Raw genomic sequence first — 18,348 nt, 5'->3', positions numbered from 1 at the left:
ACACAATAACCTTAATAACTTGGAGAAATAGGGCAGAGAAAAGCTGGAAGAATGCAAGTACCTCGATGAAAAGAAAGCATATCTGGAATGGAGCATGAAAGCTGCTTCTGAGCTTCCTGGCTGCCCAGAGGAAGAGGGAAACTGGAAGTGGCACCAGTGTTATTTGACACATGCCAGCCTTCCAGGGGCGGCAGAGGTTGCTTTAGAGCCATACATCAGAGTGAGGAGGGTTAGATCCACAGCCCAAGTTTTACCCCAAATACAGAGGCTGGATCCATATCTTGGTCCACGTGGTAGTAGTGAACGTAACTCAAGCACCTAACTTCTAGCAGGACTCAGAGGATGCAACTCTTTGGGTCCAAGGTGAGGATCCAAGTCCATGGTCCTTCTTCATCCAATGCAAACTCCAGGTGGAAATTAGAATGAACACCTGGATGATAGCTAGCGTGGCCCACAGGGAATCTTCATCAATGTTATTTTCAAAGGTCAAACAACATGTGTGCAGAGATCTAGAGGCAAGTGTAACATTGTGGAAAGAGTTTGCAGGGGTTTTTTTTGTTTTTTGTTTTTGTTTTTTTTTGCGGTACGCGGGCCTCTCACCGCTGTGGCATCTCCAGCTGCGGAGCACAGGCTCCGGACGCGCAGGCTCAGCAGCCATGGCTCACGGGCCCAGCCGCTCCGCGGCATGTGGGATCCTCCCGGACCGGGGCACGAACCCGTGTCCCCTGCATCGGCAGGCGGACTCTCAACCACTGCACCACCAGGGAAACCCCGAGCTTGCAGTTTTGAGTGTGATCTGGCTTCGAACCCTGGCTCTGTCACTTAGCAGCTGTGTGTTTTGGGCAAGTTCCTGAACTCCCCTGAGTGCCAGTTTCCTCTCTGTAAAAGGAGAAGGATAATACATGTAAATAAGTGCTAAGGTAAAGTGTATAAAGTGCAGTCGTACAAGGGCTCAGTAATGGGCAGTTATCTTACACTTTTATTATTATAAATAAGCCTTTTGAGGAGATCAGAGAGCAGCTGTTTCTTTATATAATTGTTGTCTTTATAAGTAAACCTTGAAAACAGGGTCCTTAACCTGGGATGCATGTACCTTAAAAGTTTCATGATAGGATTTGGAAGGTCTAGGAGTCCCTGAAGTTATACACAAACTGTGACAACATGATTATATGTAATTTCCAAGGAAGAGGGTCCAGGGTTTCCATCAGATTCAGAAATGGAGTTTCTGGCCCCCCATTCCTCAAAGGGCTAAGGACTTCTGATTTTGAATGTTCACTCTCCAACCCGCTCCCACCGGGGGTCTGTGGGGAATGGTCTGGGAGGTGAGGGCAGCGGGCCGCCCCTGATGCCTTGCTGTTTCTCCCAGTACATGGCCTTCTTCGAGTTTAACAACCGCCTGGAATCCATCCTCAGCAAAGCCTACATTTACAGGTGAGACCCCTACACACACACACACACACACACACACACACACACACACAGAGAAGTGCACACGTGCACACACATGCACGTACACACATGCCCCAGGACATTTGCAGCAAGAACGGAGCAAGGCATTCTCTACCCCCATCACTTCCCCTTTCGGCTCCCCTGGCCCCCAGGCCCCCTCGCCACTGCCACTCACCGGAAGCTGGGCCTCTTCCTGGCCCTTCTGCGAAGGGATGTTTGTTTTTTAGAGAACCAGGAATGTCCCGTTTCCCCCAATTGTGAGGAGGTCTCACGTAGGTTGACATGCACGGCTCCCCTGCATTTCCAGGGAACTGGGTCTCAATTTAGTCTCAGCTCAGGAAACTGACCCCCCTCACCACTCAAACACGGGGGTAGTGGCTGTATGGACACAGTGGGCCATCTTGCAGATGTCCAAGCTTGGGACCCAGGACCAGCCAGGCCACGCTCGGGGACAGGGCTCCTCTCCCCATCTCTCACGGAGCAGCGCTCCTCTGTACGCATCTGTCCCTTCTCTGCCCCCCCGCCCCGCTGCCTCCCCCACTCAGCTCTTCCGCTTCCCTGGAATTGTCTGCACGTGTAGCCCTGTGCCTATTCCAGCCCCCAGTCTTGACAACTTTCTGTTCAAGTATCACCAACCCTAACCAGCACAGCCTCAACAGAGCAGCCAGTTGGCCCAGTCCAGCCACTGGTTCCCATCGGTCAAGTGTCCGTTGCACCAGACAGCTGGACAGGGCTGTGCAGCTCCGACAGGGAGGGCTCTGAGGTGGGCTTTGGGAAGGGTGAAGACTGGCTTGTTCCCTGCAGTTCTGACCCCTGGGGTGATATGTCATTGCCACCCTTTCTGCTACTGTGTTCGTGCCTTTCCTTCTTTTGCAGGGTTATCAGGACCACAGCCTACCTGCTCTACAGTCTACATTTGAACTCATGTCTGTATTACTGGGCTTCAGCCTATGAGGGCCTTGGCTCCACTCACTGGGTTTACGATGGCGTGGGAAACAGGTGAGCCGCGGTCTTCCTCCTGTGTCTTAATAATTCACGGTACCGAGACTCCCAGAAAGGAGTCCCACTGCCGCCATTTTGCCGAGGTCACCTCGCTCCCAAAGAATCATTGTCATGATAAGGTTCAAGGGCCAAGTCTCCACATCCTCACTAATCTAACATTTTTCTGAGCACCTGCCACGTGCCAGGCAAAAGGGGGCAGACATGAACAAGACCTGCTAGAAAGATCCTTTCGCATCCCAAAGTCTACTGAGTTGGCCAGTTCACAGCACGTGCGTGTCCACTCCTCCACCCTGTGGGCACGGCTGTGCGGGAACAAGGCCAGGGAATACTGCTCGACATGCTTCCTGGGCATTGCTAGCCGTGGAGGAGCTAGCAAACAAGGAGAAATCTACTTGCCAGTCCAGAGAGCTGCCACACATAGAGGTCCATGCTCAAATGTTAATGATGGTGACAATGATAGTAATACTAATAATAGCAAGCATTGGAGAAGGCTTATACAGACCAGCCCTGTTCTAAGCACTTCACGTAGTATCTCACTTAATCCTCCCAACAATCACACAAGACAGGAACCATCAGCATCCCCATTTTACAGATGAGGTAACAGACGTGAAGTGACTTCCCCAGATCACACAGAGAGCTGGGATTTGAATCCAGACAGCAGGGCTACAGAATCTTACATGTGGTACCATCTGCCCAGTGCCCTGGGTGGGGGGAAGGAGGCGTGGGATGGTCAATTCTGAAAAGTTAAGTTTGAGCTTGGCCTGGGTAGGTGGAGGGAAGGGGCAGAGAATCCCAGGGGGAGGGAACAGCAGGAAGAAAGTTGTGGAGTAGCGAAATAGTGGAGTCAGGGAGCCAGGGGTCCTCTGTCGCTGGAGGGGGCAGGGTGTGTGGAAGGATCCAGAGAGGGAGGCGGGGCCGGGTTGCCAACCAGCCTCCTACCTGAGCCATACCGAAGCCACTGGCTGCCCCGGGCTGCCCCGGGCTGCCGGGTACAGTACTTGAAGTGCAAGGGCCACTGAGATACGCTGCAGCTGTAGAGAACACACAGGTTTTGGATTAGTGTCTTATTACTAATTTTTAAAATATTGGTTACATGTGGATATGATATTAATTTTGATATTTTGGGTAAACTGAAATACATTATTGACATTAATTTCACCTCTTTTTACTTTTCAAAAATGTGGTTGCTCAAAATTTTTAATTACATATGTGGATCACATCATATTTTTATTGGATAGAGCTGCCCTAGGCAAAACCAGCAGAAGTCTCTTTTTTACTGTTCATATACATATATATATATATTCTGATTATAAAAGAAAGATCGGGAACATACTCTCTTTCTTTGAGTCTAAGATGCAGTTAATTATGATACATTATTGAGTCAATATAGCTTTTTGGGAAAAAAGGAAATATTACATTAAACGTATACATGGATTATAAGATAATCCTTATTTTAGAAATGTGAAAAGAATTGTCACCAACAAGGAAATAGAATAACATAATATTGTGCATATTTTCCCATCAGTAAATTTTTAAAAACCGTGGTACCAATGCCCCACCACACAGAGATACCACCATTTATTTAGCCATTTCCTTGTCATTGGCTACTTAAGTTGTCTCCAGTTTTTTCATGATGACACGTGGTGATGCTGCAGGGAGTGTCTGTGTTTAGGAATCTTTGTCTTCTGGTCTGACAGTTTCCTCATAATAAATTCCTACAGAGGGATGGCAGGGCCAAGGGTATGAACATTTTATGAAGTGTTTAAAAAATTATTATTATTTTTTTATTAAGAGACTATTTTTTTAGAGCAGTTTTAGGTTTACAGAAAAGTGGATTGGAAAGTACAGAGAGTTCCCGTCCACCACCTCATTTCTGAGGCTTGGTTGGTTATTGAAAGCTGCCCATTTACCCTCTCACCACTTGCCTTTCAAAGCCTTTTAAGCAGGAGAATGACAGGACCCAGGGGAATCCCAGAAAGATGGTTTTCCCAATGATGGCTGATGGGAGGATGGATGGGGAGGACAGGCAGGAAGCAGACAGATGAACTGGTTAGGGGTTAGGGCCCTGTCCGTGAGGGCAAAAAAAAAAAAAAAGAAAAGGTCAAGAGAGGGTTTGTGTGATAACGAGGATGGAGGGCAGTGTGGGAAGGAGACAGAAGCACTTAGGGTCAAGGTCAGGGATGGGCCTGGAGATTCAGAGCACAGGCTTTAGAAACAGGAATCCGGAGCTCACTCCTGGTGCTGCCACCTGCTAGCAGTGGGCAGCTCACTTCGTTTCTCTGAGCCTCAGTTTCCTGATCTGCCCAATGGGTCTGATAATAGGAGCCCCACACCTTGAAGAGGTAACTGTGAGGACTGGGTGCATCTGAGTCACCGATCCCATGCCAGGCCACAGCCGGCACTCGGTCAGCTGTGGTGACAAAGAGGCGGAGGAAGAGTTCAGGCCCAGGGGGTCAGTGAGTCCCCTCAGGCAGGCCCTGCCTCACCCTGGGCTGTGCCCACTAGTGACACAAAATGCTCTCAGTCCGGCTGTCAACACATTCACCTCCTCCACGTGCTTGTTTCCAGTTGGCACTAGAACAGGCCACTTGTGTCCAAGGTGGCTTCTCTCTAGAGTGATTGTTGGTCCAGAAAGTCCCTTCTCAGTACAGATGCCCCAACCTTGGCCCCAATGGCCACAGCCGTCTGCGACGGGCCTGTGGCCTGAGGGGAGCTCACCTAGAGAGTCACAGGGTCCAGGGCAACCAGGCAGGCGGGGGGAATCCTGCCATCTGCTGTGGGGTGGAGTGTGTCGGGGATGGGGTCAGGGCCCAGCACGCTTACATCACCACTGGCCCCGCTCCGTCTTCCCCGCGGCTGAACCCACCCACAGCCCTGCTCCTGAGCCCATGACTAGACCATTCATTCACTCATTTATTCATTCATTCATCCCCTCACAAGGGGGCAGAGGGAGGACTCGAAGACATTCTATGCAAAGGGAAGAACAGAAGCTATTCATTAAATCTTGCTCTGTGGCCTTGGGTAAGGCCCTTACCCTTTCTGAGACTCAATTTTCTCATCTATAAAATGGGGGTAGGATTACACTCAGATTTCTCGTGAAGAATAAATAAAGTATGTAACATGTCCAGCCTGTGCCTGGACAGGAGTCAGTGACCTCACTTCCTAGCTATGGCCATTCTTATGGGGAAGCCGGCACACCAGGAAAGGGTTCCTAACCAGGGGTCCAGAGATTTAAGGGGGTCACAACCACCCCTTGAAATTGGAACTAAATTTTGGGAACATGCTGGCTTTTCTAAGGAGAAGCTTCCTCATAACTTTTGTTAGCTTTGCAAAGGGGTTTGTGTCCAACAGGCTAAAAACCCACGTCCTGGAGCTGGGCCTGGCCCCCATCACGGGTAGGCCTGGGAGGAATGGCAGGCAGGGCAGGGGAGGACAGGGCCAACCATCTGGGACTTCCCTCTGCATGGCCCTGGGGAGTTCTCACTGCTCCGTAGTGGAGGGGCACACTTTTCTGGCAGCGTTACCCTTTTCGAAATGGAATCCTGTAGGGAACCCCAGGATATGCAAAAGCACAAGTAGTGAAGGAGAATTCCTGTAGAAATCCAACATCATCCGTAATAATAACTTTCAAAATAGTGACCATTCCTTGAGTACTTGCTATAGGCCAGGGAGCGTAAGGACCTAAGTTCCTATATATTAATATTTGGGTTCTTCATCCTGCTCTGCTTTGGCCGGGTCTGGGGCAGCATGCAGGGGTCCCCACAGACCCAGCGGCGTGGAAGACTTGGGAGGCCCCTAAGATGTGCCATCCATGCCAGTGGCTGACTTCTGCAGCCAGTAAGGGTTTAGGGCAAAGCAGGAGCTGTGTGGATATCACTCATCTTCTATTGGTGGCCCAGTGGCACCCAGAGTCCAGGCAGTACCCAGGCAGCGCCCAGCTCAGTCCTCCTAAAGGCTGCTCAGCACGCCCTCTGGTGGCCAGGACTGGTATGATGGGGATTGACAGGGCAGGCCTGTCTCATGATTCTGAGATTTTTCTTGCACTAGGTGGTAATGAGGGGTCAGGAGGCCCAGAGCCCTGCCCCAGGCCTCGCAGCTATTCAGAGGTAGAGCCTCCCCCCCACTGCCCCAACTCCCCAGCAACCTCTGCTTCCCCACCCACCAGTGCTCATTGCACGTTGACTTGCCTGTCCCCACTAGACAGTGAACTTCTTGAGGACATAGGTGAGTCTATTGTTCCCCACTGCTGGCACCAGTGACAGGGAAGGCTCTGATAGCTGACATTTACTGAGAGCCCACCGTGTGCCAGGCGCTCTTTTGCACCTCATGTCACCCTCATGATCGCCCTGTGAAGAATGCTCTATTGCCATGTCCCTTTCAGGGGAAGGGTGCTGAGGCTTGACTAGATGAGTAACTTGTCCAGGTTATGAAGCTAGAAAGTGGCAGAGCTGGGTTTGAGCCCAGGCAGTCCAGCTCCAGAGCCCATGCTCTAAGCATAGTGCTGCATAAATAGCTGGTGAGCAGAGCCCAGGGGAGGACAAATGTGGGGTCATTCTTGGACCAGATGATTGGCCAGCTGGTTGATGTTCTCCATTTCCCAGTAGAGCAGGGACCCTGGAAACATGGGTGTATCAGGACACTGGAGCCAGGGCAGGCTCTGGGCAATTCCTGTGCCCTGGTGGGAGAACAGGAAGCACAGGAAAGCCTGCTGAGACTGCCCTGGCTTTAGGCCCTGCTGACCTCAACCTTGCTGACGGGAGGGCACGGTCTGAAGGTATGAACATAAACACCTTGGTAACTAAATCCCTTTAAGTAGCTATAAAGATTTTAGTTCTGTATTGTTTAAGATATTGTAAAAGCTTAGGTTTATTTTTGTAGGACTTAGTGGCTAAAAATTAGAACATAACAATGGGGCTGCTCTGTTGGAGTAGTGTACACTTGTAATTATAAATAAACATGCAAAACTTTAAAAAAAAAGGGAGGGACTCTCACTGCTTTGTGATAATTAGACAAGCACAGGCATTTCCTATGCCTTTTACCACACAGTAGGGCCCCATCACCCATACCTCCCTTTCCGATGATTCATGAGCTGTGTCAAAGGCTTACTGATGGTGGGTGCTAGCTCAGAGAAGCAGATGACATCTGGTTTCCAGTCTGAGCTCTGGAACTTGCCAGCTGGTGACCATGGGTGTTCCCTTTCTCTCTGCGGCCCTCAATTTCACTATCTGGTTAGTGGACAGGCAAGGGGGAGGGTCAGAAAAGGTGATCCTCCAGATATCTTCCACTTTTGAGCTTGTTCTTAAACCTCATGATGGGATAGCAAAGGAAAGACTGCGGACATTGAAAACATATTGAGGGAAACTGAGGGATCCCAGGCATCAGGAGCCGGAAAACCCTGGTTTATCCTCCTGCCAAGTCTTCTAAGTAATGTCCGGAAGCCTCAGTTTCCACATCTGTAAATGGGGATGACAACATATCTCTGCAGCGTCGGGGCAGAGCCACAACAAAACCACACAGTACCTGTGAACGTGCTCTACAAGCGGCAGAGGGCTCTGAAGTTGGGACAGGGTTTTTGCTTTTTCCTTTTTTTTTTTTTTTTTTTGGTTTTGTTTGTTTGTTTGCACTTATGAGCCGTAAAGCTTTTTCTCTTTTGTACAGTGTACACGTATCCACGCCAGGCTGCCCAGGATCCACAGGGCGGGGCCTGTGATGACTGAGGTCCCCTTCCTCTTCTCTCCCTAGTTACATTCGCTGTTACTACTGGGCTGTGAAGACCCTCATCACCATCGGCGGCCTGCCCGACCCCAGGACGCTCTTTGAAATTGTCTTCCAGGGTCTGAACTATTTCACAGGTGTCTTCGCTTTCTCCGTGATGATCGGACAGGTAGCTGGGTCACTAGTCTGTTCCAAACCACCTGCCTGCAGGGCCCTTTGCCCTCTTGCTGCCATTTCCTCTCTGAGGTTGCTTCCCATTTGAAATGTCAGTCCTTTGGGACAGCTGGAGAGTTGGGCTGAATGGCTTTCTGCAGGGGCTGAGGATTTGGGCTGTTCCCTTGGAGAGAAGTCCCCGGTGGATTCTAATGTACTGGGGGTGCGGCTCATACTGTAGTCAGTGCCTGAGGCAACCACCAGGGGTCCTCAGAGTTACCTTTGGGGGCTCTGCTCCAAGGAGCAGCACTCCTGGTTCATATTTCCTCGGGGCGGGGAGGGGCGGGGCGGGGCGGGAGGGTGGCGCATGGTGTCAAAGTGACCTCTGGCACCAAGGGGCCACGTTGTACCAGAATCAGCCCAGCCCAGGGAGGCCTTCCCTCCTTGTGTGGCCCCAGAGACCTGAGGCCACGGGAGGGGGCCAGCAGCCTCGCTCCTCCACGTGCAGCATCGTCGGAAAACCTGTGTGTGGACATGAGAGGGGATTCCCTCTCTCCTGATCTCCCCCCAGCCCCGCAGGCACGTACCCCTGGCCTGTGTTAAGTAAAGGTGCCCACAACACACGTCCCCAGAGCCCGGCCCCGCTCTGACCCAGCGGCTCCCCTGACCACCCACCTTACCCCCAGATGAGAGACGTGGTGGGGGCCGCTACTGCGGGAGAGACCTACTACCGCAGCTGTATGGACAGCACAGTGAAGTACATGAACTTCTACAAGATCCCCAGGTCCGTGCAAAACCGGGTCAAGACCTGGTATGAGTACACCTGGCACTCCCAAGGCATGCTGGGTAAGACCACGCCCCCTCCCCACTCCCCTCCCCGCCCTAACCCAGCTGTCACCAGCTCCCCCAGCCTGACCCGGTGCCCTGCCCTGCCTTCCTGGGCCCTGGCCTCATCCCGTGTCCCTGAGGCCCCGAGCATGGGGGCCTCTCTTGGCCCCAACATTTAAGTGAGAGCGGCCTGGGGAGGCATTGGGCGGTGCCCAAGTTAAGCCATCAGGAGACCCCTGAAGACATGAAGGGCTTGTCTTCTGAATGCCGCCCCCCACCTTGAAATGCATCTCCATTCGAAGATGGAAGTACAGTTGGAACCAGGAGGGAAGACTCTGTCTGTCTCTGTTTCTCTCTCCTCTCTTCCTCTTCATATACATCCATACATATAATACATATTTTGTAAATTTTAAAAAATTCTTTTTCAGATTATTTTCCATTAGAGTTTATTACAATATATTTTAAAAAAAATTTTGATGTTATACTTTGCTTCTGAAATTGGCTAAAACAATGCATTTTCATTCACTGCTGTTTCTGCTTTCTTGTCAATGATGAGGTGTGCTCCGTTATTCTTGCAAAGTGGGAGAATCTTACCTGTAAACTTTCCAAATATAGTGAAGTTTTCACAGATTCTAAATGGAATCCTTAGTGAAATTTGAATAGGTTAATTACATGTTAATTGACTGTATTTTTTTCCTGTTTCCTTTTTATTTTGGGGAGCTAGTAATTTTGTTTTCAGAGCCTAGACATCGTTTTGGAGGGCTCTGAAAAGCTTATGGGCCACTGGCACTGTGCCTAGAGTCTCCCAAGGCCCTCAGAAAAATGAAAGGGCCCCCCACTGCTTCTGTGGGGTTCACTCTGGTCTCAAAGAAGCCACACTCGAGGCCCACGGTCTCCTGAGTTGGGGGTGTTGGCAAGTCTGTGGACAAAGCACATGACTACAGTTTCCAAGCCATGATCATTTCCACTGCCTCATTCTGTTCTAGTGACAGCCTTGTGACTTTTCACAGGGGCACATGTTGAGGACCAGAGAGGGCTCTGACCTGCCCAGGGTTGCACAGACCCAGCACTTGAGCCCTAAGCTAATTGTGGTGCAGTGGACAGAGCACGGGGCTGGGGCCCCGTGGTACATTTCTGTCTCCAGTTACCGACCTTCACTCTGTGCCAGGCTCTCAGCTGCGCACCATAGACCCCATGGTGGGCAGACATACTGCTCTCCCAGCATAGGTTCTGAAGTCACAGGGCCTGGGTGGGGTCCTGATTCCATTCCCCTGGGCTGCATGGACATGGGCAAGTCACTGCCCTTCAGAGTCTCCCTGTCCTTGTCTGTAAAGTGGGTTATAGTGGGCACCTCTTGAGCTGCTGGGAGGATTTAGTGAAATCATCTTGGTAAAGCACTCTGTGAAACTGCCTGGCACATAGTAAGTGCTCCAAATACTTCATTTCTTGCTAATGTTGTTCTTATAACGTGAGTGGAGAAGACAGATCATTGGCAAACAATTGCAGTAAAGGGTGTGATATGTGCTATGGCACAGGGACTGATAACGTAATAGCTAGGTGGGAGGATGTCAAGGGAAGGCTTCCTGGAGGAGGTGACATGAGTGCTGGGTTCTGCAGAATGAGTAGGGTTAGCCAGGAAGGTGAAGGGGGTTGTTCCCAGCAGAGGGAACGGCATTGGCAAAGGCCTGGAGGCAGAGAGGATACCCTCCCAATCTAGAGTGGTTCCAAGTGGTAGAGGAATGGTGTGCCTGGGGTCCCCACCAGTGTGGTGTGGACAGGCCCTGTGTGTGTGAAGGAGGGGCCCGGCTGTGCCTCTGAACCTTGCAGGGTCTCATTTGCAGACGAGTCAGAGCTGATGGTGCAGCTTCCAGATAAGATGCGGCTGGACCTCGCCATCGATGTGAACTATAACATCGTCAGCAAAGTGGCACTCTTCCAGGTATGGCCCACCCAGTGTCCCCACCCTCAAGACTCTGGAAGGTCCAGAGCCCACACCTTCCTCTAAACGGCTCCTTTCCCGTCCTCTCGGGGCCAGGGCTGTGACCGGCAGATGATCTTCGACATGCTGAAGAGACTTCGTTCTGTTGTCTACCTGCCCAACGACTACGTGTGCAAGAAGGTGAGTGGCCCAGGGCAGCCTCAAGGCGGTCTGGGATTCACAGCCACTGCCTGTCGCAGCTGGGCTGGAGTGGGGGCCTATGAAGGCACAGCGGGGCGAGCGGAATTGCCAGGAGGGGAGGAGGGTGGTGAGCTGACCCCAGGGCTCCTGGCTTGTTTGGCACGAGGAGGCTCTGTCCAGCTCTAGGCACTGAACTCAGATGTGCCTCAGGCCTTGCTCCCTCTTCCTGGGGCCATGGGGGCCAGGACGAGGAGCCCCACTTTATAGAAGAGGAAAGTGAGGAGCATAGAGAGGGGCAGGGTCTTGACTGTGTAGATGGACCTGCTTCCAGGGTCTTGGTCTTCCTGTCAGGAAAATGGGGCTGGAGGAGGGGTAGGATAGGTCAGAGGTTGCAAACTAATGGTCCTTGCATAGGAGCCAGCCCACAGATGTTTCATGGGGTTTTTTTTTCCTTCTTTTTTTTTTGGACTAATCTAAAAATAAAAATTTGAATTAGTCTCCAGCCTTTAAAAGTTGGAAGGTTTCGGGAATTCCCTGGAGGTCCAGTGGTTAGGACTTGGTGCTTTCACTGCCGTGACCTGGGTTCAGTCCTTGGTTAGGGAACTAGGATCCTGCAAAGCGCGCAGCATTGCCAAAAAAAACTGGAAGTTTTCACATAAAAATCCAGATTTCCGGCTGAAAACAGAAAATCGGCTAGCATTGAGCCCCACTTTCCCAAACAGCCAGAATCATGAGGAGTGGAGAAGGGGCTGGCCCTGAAGGGGATGTCGTCCTCTCCTGACGCCACAGGTCCCACCACTCTCCACTGCCCCACAGGCTCCCTCCTCTCCTTGACATCATCCACCTGATCCTGGGACTCATTTGGGTTTGAATGCCAGGGCCAGACAGTGTCTAAGGCCCCTTCTGCTCCCATTTTTTGGGATTTGAGGTGAGACCGAGCTCACTTGGTGAGTGAGTGATCAGGGTGGAGGAGCTTAGTGTGTATACAGGGGTGAAAATATTGCCCAAGAACCCCCTGTGAAACTCAGGAACCCCCAGCCCCAGAAGGGCCCCATCTCCAAGCTGTATGCTGCATAACAGTGAAGTTTCTGGAAGCAAAGAGCTGGGGGAATGGGGACAAGGGTATGGCTGAGAATTTAAAGCTGCAGCCTTAGCGGCCAAGAGAAGTTTGGGAACAATAGAAGGATTTGTCTGACGTTGGAGCCATTTCCTAGCTGTGCAGCCTTGGGGAAGTGGCTTGCCCTCTCTGAGCCTGACTCTTTTCATGGGTAAGTAGGGATATTGATAGTATCTTCCTCATGGGGTGATTGTGAGAATTGAAGAAGATATGCATAGGGAGTTTGGCACCATGGCTGGCACAGAGTCGGTGCCATTGCTGTTGCCAATATCCTTGTGGGTGATGTAGACTTTACCTCTGATGAGGAAAAATGAATCAGATTGTTGGGAAGTTTGCCGTGGAAGCTGAAGTGAACACTTGGTGAACGTGTGTAAATGGCGCCCTCTGCTGACAGGTTTGGCGCTGTGACAATCTTGCTGAGACAACCCGAGGCCACCCCAGGACCACCCCTGGCGTGTCAGTGAGATGAGGGTGAGCTCTGCAGCCCCTCACACTTCAGCCTCGTGTCAAATTGGACACTGAAACAGGGGAACGAGACTTTCTTCCTTTTTGTTAAGAAGGCCATGCATGTGTGAGATGCCCAGGGAATATTTGTCAAATGAATCAAAAGCACAAGCCACTTACCAGTCTTTGGTCACTCTCCCTTTACACACACCATGTGTGGCCGATAGGTATCAGGCCAGGGCACCGGTCTATGAAGGCATGAGGATTGGAAGGTGCTGGCAGACTGGGTATTTCTGATTCTAGTCTGAAGCAAAGCTATTCATTCATTCGTTCATTTGGTTTCATTTGTGATTAAGACCGTTGTATCAGTCTGCTAGGGCTGCCACAACAAAGTACCACAAATGGAATGGCTTAAATGACAGAACTGTATTGTCTCACAATTCTGGAGGCTAGAAGTCCGAGATCCAAGTGTCAGTGGGGTAGGTTCCTTCTGAGGACGGTGAGCACAGGATCTGCTCCAGGCTTCTCTCCTGGCTTGTAGATGACTGCCTTCTCCCTGTGCCTCTTCACACTGTCTTCCCTCTACGCCTGTCTCTGTGCCCGAAGGTCGTTTATAAGGACACCCATCCTATTGGATTAGGGGCTCACCCAACTGCGGTATGATCTCATCTTCTTTTAACTAATTACATCTGTAATGACCCTATTTCCAAATAAGGTTACATTCTGAGGAGCCGGGGGGGGGGGTTAGGATTTCAACATATGAATGGGGGTTCATAACAACCATGAACTCTGGGTTCATAGAACCAGACTGCCTGTTTTCAAATCCCGGCTCGGCTTTGCTTAACTTTGTGCCCTTGGGCAGAGTTCCTACCGCAGAGGGCTGTTGAGGACTAAGCAGCTCAGTCACATAAAGCACTCAGAGCAGCGCCTGGCACAGAGGCGTTAGGTAATGGTGGACATTCCTATTAAAGCCGTTATCGTTCCTATTTCAGTAAGCAAATGCCGCCCGGGCTCCTGATAGGATATGGGGGAGGCGCAGGTATCAGCTGATTGTATGAACCGCTGTGAGCTTTTCCATGCCTCTGGGCCCTCCATGGGTGCGTATAACTGGAAATTTACCAAATACCACTACACCTGGGCCTCGTTATCTAGCATTTTCCATCACACCACTAACTCCCCACCATAATCCTGCAATCTACAGGTGGGGAGACTGAGAGCCCGGAGGGGAAGTGACTATCTCTACACCACATACCAAGTCGGTAGGAGGGCTCGATCCCAGCCCAGGTTCCTCTGCACTGTGCCACCAGCGCCTGGGCCCAGCACTGCTGCTTCTGTGGTTGCTTTTGGTGATGACAGAGGGACTTGCCCCCTTCTCTGTTTCAGGGGGAGATAGGCCGGGAGATGTACATCATCCAGGCGGGGCAGGTGCAGGTCTTGGGTGGCCCGGATGGGAAGTCCGTACTGGTGACGCTGAAAGCTGGATCTGTGTTTGGAGAAATAAGGTCAGAACGGGGTGAAACAGGGGGACCTCGGCAAAGGCTGGGGAAGGGAGGGATGGCCAGTGGGTGGGACTACGTCCTCAAGGGCCCTTCGCTGGGTCTGAGGAAACCGCTATGCATACAGCACTGGCACCTGCTGACATATGCAAGGTGGGCCCAGCTGTCACCCGTGTGAGGCCATCGTGATGCTCTAGGCAGGGGTGAAAGTGAAGATGCTAAGTGTGATCAGAACTGCAGCCTCCTGAGGGTCTCACCTCCCTCCCTTCTCTGCCCCAGCTTGCTGGCTGTTGGGGGCGGGAACCGGCGCACGGCTAACGTGATCGCCCACGGGTTTACCAACCTCTTCATTCTGGATAAGAAGGACCTGAACGACATTCTGGTGCATTATCCGGAGTCTCAGAAGTTGCTCCGGAAGAAGGCCAGGTACATTTTTTTTTTTAGTAAAAGAAATCCATATATACTTTAGTGTGCATTTCTTAAGGACTCAGACTTTCTTTTACATAACCGTAGTACCTTTCTGAAAATCACGAAATTCAGTATTGAAGCAATACTCATCCCTAATCCGTAGTCAAATTTTGTTAATCGTCCCAATAGTGTCTTTTATAGCTTTGCTTTGCTTCTTTTCCATTCCTGGATCCCCCTCTGCATGATGTTGCCATTTGAGTCTCCTTTGATCTGGGATCAAAGTTCCTCACCTTTTCCTATCTTCAGTGACTTTGACTTCTCTGAAGAGGACAGGCCAGTTATTCTGTAGAATGTCCCTCCATTTAAGTTTATATGTTTTCTCATCATTACCTTCAGGTTCTGCATTTGGGGCAGGAATTACTCAGAAGTGATGTTGTGTCCTTCTCGGCACAGTGTATAGAGAGGCTGCTTTCTCCCTATTCTGATGATTTTTTTACTCTGATCACTGGATTAAAGTTTCCACACTCTCAAGTTACTATTTTTCCCTTTGAAATTAATAAGTAATGAGTGGCGAGTCACCTTGAGATGATGTAGATGTCCTGTTCCTTATCTCACTTTACCTCACTACCTTCAGCCTCCACTGAAGGTTCCTTGCAATGATTGCCATGGTGGTTGCAAAACGGTGATTTTCTAACTCTGTCATGCTTTCTACATTTATTAGCTAGCAATGTACTGTAAGGAAGAACTTTCTTTTCTTTCCCATTTATTTGATTTTTCATTTATCTGTTTATAATGGTATGGATTTGCTGTATTCCATGAATATCCTGTTACAATCATTTTCAGGCTCAAATTGTTCCACATTGGCCACTGGACACCTCTTTAGGCTGAATATAGTGAACTTTTGTTACATCCCTGTTATGTTTTAGCACTTTTTTGCTCATAGGCACACTAAGATGCCGTCGATTCATCTTCTACTTTCCCTGCTGCATCCCTGGAAATGGCCATTTCTCCAAGGAGGCTTGATTCCTTTTAGAGGGGAATGGTTTTTAGAAACCAAGATATGAGTACTAAGTGCTCTCATTGCTACTGGGGTGTTACTAGGCCTCCACAGTGGACAGAGCTGGGAAATACATCTACATATATACCTGTATGTATAAATGCAAATATATATATATACACACACATACATATATGTATATGCACAGACATATATATCAACATCTATTTTTTTGTCTGTGTCTATCTATATCTCTGTATATCTCTGTCTCTACTTCTACCTATCTAACAATTTCGATCCAACATCACAGAGTTCATTCTAATCTCCTTTTCTATATTTGTAAATTCCTCCTCCAACACTGAGAAATTTGACTCCCTTTATCCTCATTACATTGATTCATTTGTTCAGTCCTACAATGTAGAGAAAGTAGCACCAGAATCCCTATTTCATACTACTGGAAAGAAGAAAGCCGTCTAAGCAGAGAGCAGTTCTTTCTGTCTTTAGCCTGAGGACCCATGATGTAGGTGTTGTGTTCAGGGTTACCTGGATTGGTTCTCTGTCTTCCTCCCTTTACTGTGGTTGTTCTGTTCATTTGAAATACAGCTAGGCTCACGTGTTTCAGTTTGCGTTCCATTTCAGGGTTCCCCCACCCTGACCCTTGTTGATTTTTTGTGTTTTGAATACGTAGAACACGAACATGGAAGAAGGCTACAAAACAGTGCATTCAGGGTCCCAACTCCCTGCACCTGTTGCCACCCACCCCTTACAGGAATCTAATCGCCTTAGTTTCTGCTTTTTTCTCCTTGTGTTTCCTTTTGCAAAAATAGGCAGATCTGTGAATATTTGCTTATTTCCCTTTCTGTCTTACACAAAGGATAGCACACTGCAGATTCTCTTTTGCACTTGACGTTTTTTCACTTGACGAGAAATCCCAGAAAACATTCACTGAGTCCACAGACAGCTTCCTCATTCCTTTTAACAACTGTATTTAGGCTATTTCCAATATTTTGCAATTATAAATAGTACTGCAATGAATAACCTTGTGCATCTGTATTTTGTATTGTTGGGGAATAGGTAATTTTTTTTTTTTTGGGCCATGCCACACAGTTTGTGGGATCTTAGTTCCCCAACCAGGGATTGAACTTGGGCCCCCAGCAGTGAAAGCCTGGAATCCTAACCACTAGACCGCTAGGGAATTCCCTGGAAAAGGTAATTTTTAAGAAAAGCAGTTTTTTGCTTTCAAACACTTAAGATCAGGTTTTAAATTGAGTGATGGAAGCAGCACGATGTGGTAGAAAATGCACAATAGGCTTGGGAGGCTGATAGGGCTCAAGTCCTGTCCATGTGCAGTACTGGCTGTGTGACCTTGGAAAAGTTACTTTACTTTTCTGGTCTCAGTTTCTCCATTGTAAAATAAGGGTAATCACTTTGTTGTGGAGACGATTAAATAAAATAGTGTATGTGAATGTCTCTAGCAGGGGGCCTGGCACACAGGAGAGCTCAATACATGTTAATAATAATAATTGTTCCTCTTTACCCATTAAATTCTCTCTATAATTTTCCCATGGGATAAAGCCTTTTTAATCCACCTATCTGGTATTTCCTCCCTTGCCTTTTATCACATATTCATATTTTCCACTTCAGTCACCATAAATAATCTGTACAGAGAGTGGTCATAATAAAGGGAACAAACTCACCATGTCCATTCATACAGCACAATAATTTATTGAGCTGATAGTTCGAGGCCCTGGGGACACAGGAGGGAGCAAACAAAGCTTACCTTCTAGTCGGGGAAGCCAACAATGGAGAAAGGAATGACTATGTGATGTGTCAGCTGGGGATAAAGGCCATAAGGAAACATAAAGCCACTTGAAGAGATAGAGGTGATGGAGGGAGCTACGTGAGATAAGTTGGTCAGGAAAAGTTATTCTCAGGGTGTGGCACTTCAACTGAGACCTGCCAGAGTGAAGGAGTGAGCTGGGGAACTGCCTGCAGGGAAAAGCATTCCAGGCAGAGGGAACAGCATGTGCAAAGGTCCCAAGGAGGCACAGACTCAGTGTTACATGGAGACCAACAAGAAAATGAATGTAGCTTGATATGGGATGGGAGCAGTGTAGGGGGTGAGATTGGGTAGGGCCTTGTAGGGGAAGCCTCACAATGGCTTTAGCTTTTGCTCTGAGGGAGATAGGAGCTATGCAGGGTTTTACACTGAGGAGTGACTTACTGTGACTTAAGTTTTTACAGAATCCCTTTGGCAGCTCCCAGGTGAGTGGATGCAGTGTTGACCTTAAAGCATAATATAGACAAGGCGTTGGGGTCTCCCAGGGAAGGAAGCTGCCCTGTAATTCATCTTACCTGGCTGTTCTTAGAGAAGCCATGGGGCCCTTCCAGTGGCTGGTCTACGTGATCTTTCCCCCAAGTCTATCCACGTCCCCCTACTGTCCCAAGGGACAAGGATGCACAGTCAATCCCCATTATTCACAGATTCCATACTTGCAATTTGCCTACTCACTAAATTTATTTGTAATCCCCGAATCAATACTCAAAGGCTTACGCAGACACTCGCAGACGTGTGCCCAGAGGCAAAAATTTGAGTTACCTAAAGGGCACGTTCCCAGCT

General features: G+C 49.4%; 1 protein-coding gene across 1 annotated transcript in view; it reads left to right on the top strand.

The window, feature by feature from the left end:
• The window catches only part of CNGB1 (cyclic nucleotide gated channel subunit beta 1), a gene marked incomplete at its 3' end in the record, with an annotated part of 56,533 nt that extends 42,032 nt beyond the window's left edge, over window positions 1-14,501 (top strand). Inside the window, exons 24-30 of the mRNA XM_082677209.1 lie at window positions 1,367-1,431; window positions 2,326-2,448; window positions 8,194-8,335; window positions 9,006-9,165; window positions 10,989-11,086; window positions 11,183-11,266; window positions 14,211-14,501. Of these exons, the coding sequence (XP_082533335.1) occupies window positions 1,367-1,431; window positions 2,326-2,448; window positions 8,194-8,335; window positions 9,006-9,165; window positions 10,989-11,086; window positions 11,183-11,266; window positions 14,211-14,501 (963 nt within the window). The remainder of the gene's footprint in view (window positions 1-1,366; window positions 1,432-2,325; window positions 2,449-8,193; window positions 8,336-9,005; window positions 9,166-10,988; window positions 11,087-11,182; window positions 11,267-14,210) is intronic.
• Window positions 14,502-18,348: the final 3,847 nt, after the last annotated feature.

The sequence above is a fragment of the Grampus griseus genome (assembly GCF_964374135.1).
Source record: "Grampus griseus genome assembly, chromosome: 19".
Taxonomy (NCBI): Eukaryota; Metazoa; Chordata; class Mammalia; order Artiodactyla; family Delphinidae; genus Grampus; species Grampus griseus.
Note: the sequence above shows the minus strand (reverse complement) of the source record. Positions and strands in the feature narration are given on the sequence as shown.